Source organism: Salvia splendens, chromosome 20 (assembly GCF_004379255.2).
Source record: "Salvia splendens isolate huo1 chromosome 20, SspV2, whole genome shotgun sequence".
NCBI classification, from domain to species: domain Eukaryota; kingdom Viridiplantae; phylum Streptophyta; class Magnoliopsida; order Lamiales; family Lamiaceae; genus Salvia; species Salvia splendens.
This window is the reverse complement of record NC_056051.1, coordinates 16,054,800-16,064,755: the sequence shown is the minus strand read 5'-3', so window position 1 is coordinate 16,064,755 and position 9,956 is coordinate 16,054,800. Positions and strand designations below refer to the sequence as shown.

The 9,956-nt window shown below is 36.5% G+C and overlaps 1 protein-coding gene across 2 annotated transcripts; it reads left to right on the top strand.

Annotated features, from left to right (window-relative positions):
• Positions 1-2,811: 2,811 nt before the first annotated feature.
• LOC121782947 (phototropin-2-like) lies at positions 2,812-9,369 on the top strand. 2 transcript variants are annotated; one of them, XM_042180961.1, is made up of 23 exons: positions 2,812-3,505; positions 3,674-3,856; positions 4,163-4,254; positions 4,331-4,568; positions 4,651-4,864; positions 5,022-5,092; positions 5,275-5,381; positions 5,481-5,530; positions 5,614-5,718; positions 5,807-5,866; positions 5,975-6,064; positions 6,282-6,358; positions 6,556-6,640; positions 6,958-7,038; positions 7,217-7,320; positions 7,457-7,506; positions 7,608-7,714; positions 8,094-8,213; positions 8,311-8,362; positions 8,493-8,605; positions 8,682-8,822; positions 8,910-9,019; positions 9,104-9,369. In XM_042180961.1, the coding sequence occupies exons 1-22, from the start codon at positions 3,039-3,041 to the stop codon at positions 9,015-9,017; spliced, it is 2,715 nt and encodes a 904-aa protein (XP_042036895.1). In that variant the 5' UTR covers positions 2,812-3,038; the 3' UTR covers positions 9,018-9,019; positions 9,104-9,369. The 2 variants fall into 2 exon arrangements, with proteins under 2 accessions (XP_042036895.1, XP_042036894.1); XM_042180960.1 differs by having other exon boundaries at positions 4,648-4,864.
• Positions 9,370-9,956: the final 587 nt, after the last annotated feature.

Below are 9,956 nucleotides of genomic sequence, written 5' to 3'. Positions count from 1 at the left end.
CTAAATCTTATCCAACATCGACTTGGTGATGATCCTATCTTGTCTATATAAGTATGGATAACCATCCCCTTACAAGACCTTTTAAGGGGTGAGTGACTCATTTCTTATATAATTCTTAGCCCAGTCATCAATGTGAAACACTGGAATAACTTTTTATAACTCTCTAGGACGTTCATATTCACTGGGGCGAATATGATTGTATCATCCACAAATTGGAGGTGTGTGAGTGGGATCCCATCCCTCCCAATGTTGATACTTTCAAGAATCTCGCATTCTCTTCCTTTATTCACGAGCCGGTTGAATGTTTCCACCACCAAGATGAAGAAAATGAGAAAGAGGATCCCCTTGTCGTAGTCCTCTATGTAATTGAAAGGATGATACACGCAGTTAAAGCGGAGAGGATAATTGTGCTCACTTAAAATGGAGCCAAACCTTGGCGCCACTGACTTACTAAGTTGTTGATGCTCGTTACATTTGTTGGTGTTGTGGTGCTCGCAAAAAATTACTCCCTTCATCCCCCAAATATTGTCTTATTTTGATCCGGCACGGATTTTAAGAAATGTAATGAAAAATAAGTTAAAAAAGTTAATGGAATGTTGGTCCTACTTTTATATATTAATTTTATAATAAAATGTGAATAGGAATGAGTTAGTGGAATATGAGATCCACTACTAAAAATGATAAAAAGTAGAGGAATCATCATTTTTGGTCCACGAACTTTGTCAAAGTATCATTTTAGGTCCGTGAACTTTGAAAATATCATTTTAGGTCCGTGAACTTTGAGTTAATATCATTTGAGGTACTTTTTACTATTTCTAAGTTTTTTTGGACAAAATACCCTCAATACCTTAAAGTGTATATATTTTTAATAAATTTATCATATACTCATAATTTTTTATAAATATCTTTACAATATATTTTTGACAAATTTTCTAAATATAATTTGACCTTAAATATTACCACTTAATTTTGTGACATGCAAGTAAAATTGCTTCTTCAATTTTTTATATTAATTTTTTAAAAGTGAATAAAGAACTTTTCTTTAATAATAAAAAATTGAATAAAAATCTTTTTTTGCATGTCACAAAATTAAATGATAATATTAAAGGTCAAATTATATTTAGAAAATTTATCAAAAATATATTGTAAAGATATTTATAAAAAGATCTTTATTCAATTATTTTTTATTAAAGAAAGTTCTTTATTCAATTTTTTTAAAAAAATAATATAAAAAATTGAAGAAGCAATTTTACTTGCATGTCACAAAATTAAGTAATAATATTTAAGGTCAAATTATATATAAAAAAATTGTCAAAAATATATTGTAAAGATATTTATAAAAAAATATGAATATATGATAAATTTATTAAAAATATATATAGTATTGAGGGTATTTTCGTCCAAAAAAACTTGGAAATAGTAAAAAGTATCTCAAATGATACTAACTCAAAGTTCACGGACCTAAAATGATATTTTCAAAGTTCACGGACCAAAAATGATACTTTGGCAAAGTTCGTGAATAAAAAATGATGTTCCATTTAAAAAGTAAAATGGGACAAATTTTGTGTGAGTTACGAAAATGAAAAAATAGGACAAACTTTTTGGGATGGAGGGGGTAGTACTATTGTTTAGGAAAAATAGGAGAGCATAATGGGTTCTGGCGAAACAATTTATTGAGAAAAATCCTGCAAAAAGCAATGAAATTGAAAGAGAAACGACAAGCATCATTAGTGGTCGCCATTTAAGCTGGTTTTGTATTTTGGTGCGGAAATTTCAACCCAAAGTTTGCAATTAAAAGGGGAAACGGCGAGTGCACGGTGCTCGTTAAATTGAGCATATATTTTATGCATTTCCATGATGTTAAAGTGCAGGTGCATTGATTGCAGTGACAGTTAAGGGTGAGAAACTAAGCACCATAAAAAAAATGAAATTCTATTTCTTTTTTCATTTTTGTTTCTTGATTTTTATGTTGGTATACTTGTAAAAACACGATATATTAATATGAGGCTAAAAATGGTGAGCTAGTATAGATTTGGTCCCATTGATGATCTTATGTCGTATATTGTGAACGACAATACTAATACTATGAAATATCATCATATGCTTACCACAATTCACAAAGGCTACCACATTTTACGTCCTATTCTCCATGCTATCAATTTTATACTTGTTTTATTATCATAAATCATTCAATAATTGCTCTACTATGTGAAATTGAATTACGGGATAAATTTATATAAAAAAAAATATCACTCTTTAAAATTCATAATGATATTTTTTGTTGAATTTCGAAGGATTCCACTCCTTCATATTGAAAAATGAAGTCATTGCCAGTGATATTACTTTGTCAATCGAATAATCAACTACTGAAAAAAAGGCAACAACAATTAGGGGAGATCACATCGAATCCAAATAAAATGAGAGTTTTCTCTACATTATTCTCTTTATTATTTTTGGACGGATTAACTATTAATTAAAAAAGCATAAATTTTTATGTCCGATTTGGGTTACCCTGAAATGTGAATTGATGTGCTGTTGACAACTTATAACCTGAGCGGATTGCGAGATTGGCATGAGTAGTTAATTAGTTATAGATGGTTAAAATAGAGGACAGGGGCAATATCGTCATTTAAGCAGAGGTTATAACTGAATTGAATGGGGGCATGGTACGAACACAGCCACGCACACAGAAACACACAGTGCAGACGATGTCCACGTATATTCCCTCCATTGCTATTTATTCTGTGTACCATATCTTCCCCCTTATCTGCTCTGCATTTTCCACCTCCAGGTTCTCTCTCCCTCTCCAACTACTCACTTCACTTCAACTCTAGTTTTTTTAATTTGATCACGAATCACGATCGTTTCATATCTTCGACATGTGTTTTGCGTGCGTGTGTATTGGAACGCCATGTTGTAGCAACTTGTTCGTCAAATTCGCCTAATTGTTCAGTTAATTCGCAGGGGAATCGAATCGATTGAGAAAATTAAGGTGTTTGGTTATGACCTCTTGCTGATTAGCTCTGCCGTAGCTGGAGATGGATCCTTCTACTAGGAGTGGTCAAGGAAGTGGATTGCAGGTTATTGCCTCTTCTGATCGGACTCACGATAAATGGATGGCATTTCAGTCCCAGCCTCGTGATGGCGATGGCGATTCCAACAGAGAAAATGAGCTGATAGCGGAAAGAACTGCGGAGTGGGGGCTTATGGTTAAGACGGGTGTCGGTGGAGGTAGCTTCCACGCCATTCCTGTTGGCTCGGGGGAAGGGGATAAGGCGAGGAACTCGTCCGAGAGGCCTACTGCTTCAGCGCGTTCGTCCGGGGAGTCTTCTTTCGGATCTGAACGCCCGAGGGTGTCTCAGGAGCTGAAGGACGCCTTGGCTACTTTGCAGCAGACATTTGTTGTGTCTGATGCAACGAAGCCGGATTGCCCGATTATGTATGCTAGCAGTGGATTCTTCACAATGACTGGCTACTCTTCAAAGGAGGTTATTGGAAAGAATTGGTGAGAACTCCCTGCATTAGTTTTACTACCTTACACTGACAGTTCTAAGATTGTGTGATGTGAATTAAGTGGAAAAAATCAGTAAAATGAATTGTTTGGTTATCAAAATTTACTAAAGTTTGTGGACTTTGGAAAAGGTTTAGAGGAGGTTACAGTTCTTTGTTTCAGCCGCTTCCTGCAGGGGCCGGATACTGACCAGAACGAGGTGGCTAAGATAAGGGATGCAGCTCGAAACGGAACAAGCTATTGTGGGAGGCTGCTGAACTACAAAAAGGATGGCACCCCCTTCTGGAATCTGTTGACAATCACCCCAATCAAAGATGATAAAGGAAAAACTATCAAATTTATTGGGTATACTTTAACTGTTATTACTTATATTTTGAATAATCGAATGTAGATAGTATCCGCTGCTCTCCCATAGAATGATACGGTACTCTGTTAAACGTGGTTTCCCGTTCACGGAAAGATGCTAAACTATTACATAGTACTAGCAAAAAAAAAGATCATGATAATGTTATAGAACAATCAATGTGATGGAATTTCAATTGACATTGTTACCTTGCTATTGAATGTAGAGCTTCTGATTATGTGTTCGTTTAAACTTCATCGTCTGCTTAGTTCTCGTTTTGGCTAACAGGCTAACGATTTCTCGTGCAGAATGCAGGTTGAGGTCAGCAAGTACACAGAAGGAGTGAATGATAAAGCGCTACGTCCAAATGGATTACCAAAGTCATTAATCCGTTATGATGGTAAGCAGTCGTGCATTGCGTGTTTTCATCACATAATAAATTTGTTTCTACGATCTTACTTTATCGGTTGCTTCAGTTCGTCAAAAGGAAGAGGCTTTAGGTTCCATCATAGAAGTTGTGCAAACCGTGAAGGATCCAAAATCGCAAATTTCATCAAATCCCGACTACATGCTTCCTGGACTTGCCGAAAGTGATACTAAAAGCACCCCAGGGAGACTTACCCCTCAACTGGATGGAAAGAGTGGCTTGAGTCATTCTGGTTCTCGTCAGGAGACGAACAAGTCCAGAAAGTCTACACGTCTTTCATTGCTGGGGTGAGCATGTTTGTAGATTTTGATCCTTTCACTGGATCAGATTGCTATAAGTTTGTTAAGCGCTGCTGTTCGCGTGCAGTAGCAAAGGGAGGACTTCAAGCAACGCAGGAATGTTAGAAAATCAGCTAGCTATTGAGCCAGATATCCTAATGACGAATGATTTTGAACGTACACCAAGTTGGGAACGGGCTGAAAGAGAGAGAGATATACGTCAGGGGATTGACTTAGCAACAACGTTAGAACGCATTGAGAAGAATTTTGTGATAACAGATCCTAGACTCCCTGATAATCCTATTGTAAGATAAATTACACTCAAAGTATTTCTCAAACCTCATATTTATTCTGTTCAGTTTGTTTGGGCAAACTTGATTGGTACTTACATTTTTTCCCTCTCTGTTACGTGTGATCCATGTTATGCGAGAAAAAACAATAACAAAGCTGATTCTCTTGCAGATATTTGCTTCAGACAGCTTTCTTGAACTAACAGAATTTACGCGTGAAGAAATTTTGGGGAGGAATTGCAGGTAATAATTTAATCTATGCATCACTATAGTTCGAAACACACCGTCTTTATTGGAACTTCGATTCATACATGAATTTTATGAAAGTATTCTCTCATTTTATACATTCCTTTACTTTAAGTTGTCGCGTTTTAAGCTCGTAAAAATGTCTCTAGCAGAATTAAACATGGTTGAAACATATCCAGGTTTCTTCAGGGACCGGAAACTGACCAAGCCACTGTGCAAAAGATAAGGGATGCCATCAAGGAACAAAGAGAAATCACTGTTCAGTTGATTAATTACACAAAGAGTGGTAATTTATCGATTTTGATATCCTTTACGTACAAACCAATTAGAGGCTCTAATGTCTGTTAAAACCTTATCTCGAAACTGAATGCGAAACAAACTTCAGGGAAAAAATTCTGGAACTTATTTCACTTGCAGCCTATGAAGGATCACAAGGTGGAAGAAGCTTCTTATGTTTAACTTCTAAATCTATTTCAGTTGCTTGATTATGTTTGCTTATCGGCATTAGCCTTTTTCAGGGTGAAATACAATACTTTATCGGTGTGCAACTAGATGGCAGCGATCATATGGAACCGCTGAGGAACCGCCTCTCTGAAAGAACAGAACAACAGAGTGCTAAATTGGTATAGTTTTTGTGATTGTCTTTTTACTTTATTGTTATTAAGTTTCGATAGTCTGTGCTGCGACATCTAGTTGAATCTACTTCACCAGGTTAAAGCTACGGCAGAAAATGTCGATGAGGCTGTTCGGGAACTTCCTGATGCCAACTCGGTAAGGTATTCCTTCCTCTTTATAGAATTTGAAGAAGTGCTTTTGCATGTTACGATCATATATAGCAATCTCGTTTTTCTGATGCAAATGAACGTGTTTCATGCTCAGAGACCAGAGGACCTGTGGGCTTTACATTCTCAACCGGTACGGGCCAAACCCCACAAAAGGGATGGTATTGCATGGACAGCAATAAAAAAGGTACACTATTGCAAAATGGTAATTCTATCAAATTATCCTTTAATACAACAGCTTATAAAGTGAAGTCTTTATAAGCAGAGAATCTAGGTTTGTTACAAAATTTGAATGCATAACTTCATAATGTAGATGTTACTCTACAGATATGACATGTCTATTTTAGTTAAATCACTATTTTATTTATCATCATCTTATAGGTCACTTCATTCTTTCGTGATAGGTTACTGAAACTGGTGAAAAGATTGGACTGGATCACTTGAAGCCCATACGTCCGCTGGGATGTGGAGATACTGGCAGGTATGCTTCCTTTTCTTTTTATTTATTTTAACTTCCTACTCCTAATCGTAACATATAGCCATCCTCCGGTCGAAACTAAATACTTGTCTCTTATGTACTTTAACTTGTTTGTTGTTTGGCATTGCATTTTCTGATTCATGCTAGCTAAATGTTTCAAAATTGTATCTTACACACGCCCTCATGAGTATTTCCTGCAGTGTTCATTTGGTGGAACTAATTGGTACTGGTCAACTGTTTGCCATGAAAGCTATGGATAAATCCATGATGCTAAATCGTAATAAGGTATACTGAAACTCTTCTCGTCTTTCAGGACATATTCGATCATGGGCCTGTTTAATTATATCATTAATCATTTGGTATAGAATCAAACTAATCACAACACTATAGGCACCCTCATTGATCGTCTATCCTTTCATAAACTAGATTATCTTTTGCTTTTCACGCCATTTTTTTAGGTATAAGTAATAAAATGATCAAAGTTCCTCAAAGCAATCGAAATAGGACCATAACTTACATAGTAAACAACTAAACATTTACATAGTGTGTGTTAGTTCTTTCGATTTCTCAACGTTAGATTGAGGAGTTACGAAAATTTTCAGGTTCACCGTGCATGCATTGAAAGAGAAATAATCTCGCTCCTGGATCATCCGTTTCTTCCCACACTGTACTGCTCTTTTCAGGTTCTCATTTTTAACTCAGTCCACTACTATGTCATCCCTTTCAAGCAAAGTTTGTGAAGGATTGATGTATTACTATGAAGATTGCATCTGACTTATCATGGATTGGAGATCACCGATTCTAATTTTTTCCGTTCAGATTGTTTTTTCATGTTTTAACATGGTATTAATTTGTCTCCAGACCCCTACGCACGTTTGCTTGATAACAGATTTCTGTCCGGGGGGAGAGTTATTTGCATTGCTTGACAAACAGCCATTGAAAATGTTTAGAGAGGATTCGGCCAGGTGATTATGCTAAACCTAATCAAAGTTAATACGGAATCTTTACGTTATTATCCTGCCATCTTTATATTTCACAGCTCCTGAGATATTGATGCAGTATGTCGATTCTCTTACATGACTAAAATAAATTATTTTGTAGGTTTTACGCAGCTGAAGTCGTCATTGGTTTGGAATATCTTCATTGTTTAGGTATTTCATGCTGTCTAAGTTATTAGGAGTATCCTACTCTTGATGTATTCACCATCTTACATTAGTTTTTTCTCGATCTGTTCTATTGTGTCTCGTTGCAGGAATAATCTACCGGGACTTGAAACCAGAAAATATTCTTCTTCAAAAGGATGGGCATGTTGTCTTAGCTGACTTTGATCTGTCACTTAAAACACCTTGTAGACCTCAAGTATGTGATATTTGCTTACCTGTTTTTACTTGAACTGACATTTGAGCTTCTTCTACTAGGAAATGCTTATATTCACAAGAACACTAAAAAACATTGAATTTTGATTGTTGAAGCACAAGTAAATATAGTTTCCAATTGATATTGAAAAATACTCTCTGAATCTACAATGGAATGGCATTGTTGGTTTATTTCTATATTTGAAATTTTGTTGTAAGAAAGACCTGAAACATTCTGCCAATTTTTTCCAGCCTCTCAAATAATACACCAATCATTTAGTATCAATTCTATAAATCTCATTTAACCTTGAACAGCTGATGTTGTCAGATTCTAAGACAAATTCAAGTTTGATATGCTATTAATGGTCATATTTCTCTTTCAGATTATAAAGCCTCCTCCACTAAAGAAAAGAAGGTCAAGGAGTCAACCACCTCCAATTTTTTTCGCAGAACCAACTGCGCAGTCAAATTCTTTTGTCGGAACTGAAGAATACATTGCACCGGTATGTCAATAATCGTTGTTTGTAGTATTCTCCTTTTGATTATGCAAAGATCACACCAACATACGCTTAACACGTTCTACTCGTGCCTTGAATACAGGAAATCATTACAGGTGAAGGTCACAGTAGTGCCATTGATTGGTGGGCTCTTGGTAAGTTTCATGAATGTTTATCAGATTATTCACAGTAAACTTTACATCTTCTTCTCCTGGCTCATTTTTCTTGTTTAGTTCTAAATTATTTAGTTTCATGACTTCGATGCGTTTCAACCTCAAAACTCAGGTATATTGGTGTACGAAATGCTTTATGGGCGTACACCATTTAGGGGGAAGAACAGGCAGAAAACATTCTCCAATATCCTGCACAAAGACCTCACCTTCCCAAGCAGCATTCAGGTATATCGAAAATCATGATAGCCACAAATGTTGAATCATCGAGTAGACTAAGAATAGCCGTCTGTGATCAATCCAGGTAACTCTCCCAGCAAAGCAATTGGTTCATGCATTATTGAATCGTGATCCAGACAGTCGTCTTGGATCAAATGGCGGTGCAAATGAGATCAAGGAACACCCTTTCTTCAAAGGAATAAACTGGCCCCTCATCCGATGCATGGTATCTATCCACTCCCTTTCTCTAAAATCAATACTGCATGAGGCTGGCTTGAAAAAGTTACAGCTGAAAGTGGCTTCTTTTTTCCAGAGCCCCCCGCCTCTGGATGCACCTCTTGAGATAATCGGGAAAGAAGATGCAAAAGATGTAAACTGGACAGACGAGGGAGTTCTCGTACATCCTATGGAAATGTTCTAGAGGTGTGCTCGCAAATTCCAAGCATTTCGCGATGTTGTTTTGATATCTATAAGCATTATGTGTTCACTACCTCTTTGTTTGGGCAGTATAGTATCGTAACGAGATCTTCTTCATCTGGAGACGAGACGGAGGACAGAGGTAGCATGTTGTTGTACAGGAAAAATACACAAGAGAATCAGAATGCAGTGGATTTCGAGACAGTTTTTGCCTTATACAATGAGAGGTGATTAGGGCTGGCAATTTTCGACACGACACGATAATCCGACACGAATCCGCACGAAATTATTGGGTTGGGGTCAAGTCTTATTGGATCCGTGTTCTTATCGGGTTGACCCATTAAGAACCCGATAATTTTGGGTTGGGTTCGGGTCGGATGCAGGTCGGATACGGGTAACCCATTAAGAAATAATATTATTATTTTTATTATTATTTCAAAAAATATATATTACTTTAATTTTTTAATTTCTTATAAATTAGGTTTAAATAGTATAAAACGAATTTTAATTGTGTAAATTAGGTTAAAAATTAAGGTTTAATCGTGTAATATTAGGTTTTAATCGTGTAATATCAGGTTCGGGTTGTTATCGTGTCGTGTCAACCCATATTATATCGTGTCGATAACGGGTTCGTGTCGGGTGCGGGTCGTGTTCGGATTTGAAGGTAGCAGGTCGGGTTCGTGTTCGGATTTACAGTTTCCTTAACAGGTCGGGTTCAGGTTAGGCCTTATTGGGTTGGGTCATTATCAGGTTGACCCGATAACGACCCAATCCGCACGATTTGCCAGCCCTAGAGGTGATGATGGTACAGATCTGCAGATAAGAAGATTAATGTAGTAATTTCCTTCAGTTATCACTGTGTTTTGATTATTTTGTATCTAGTGAGTTTCAACCATGCACTCTTCCCACTTCTACCTCTGAATGTTTGTTTTGTATGATGATT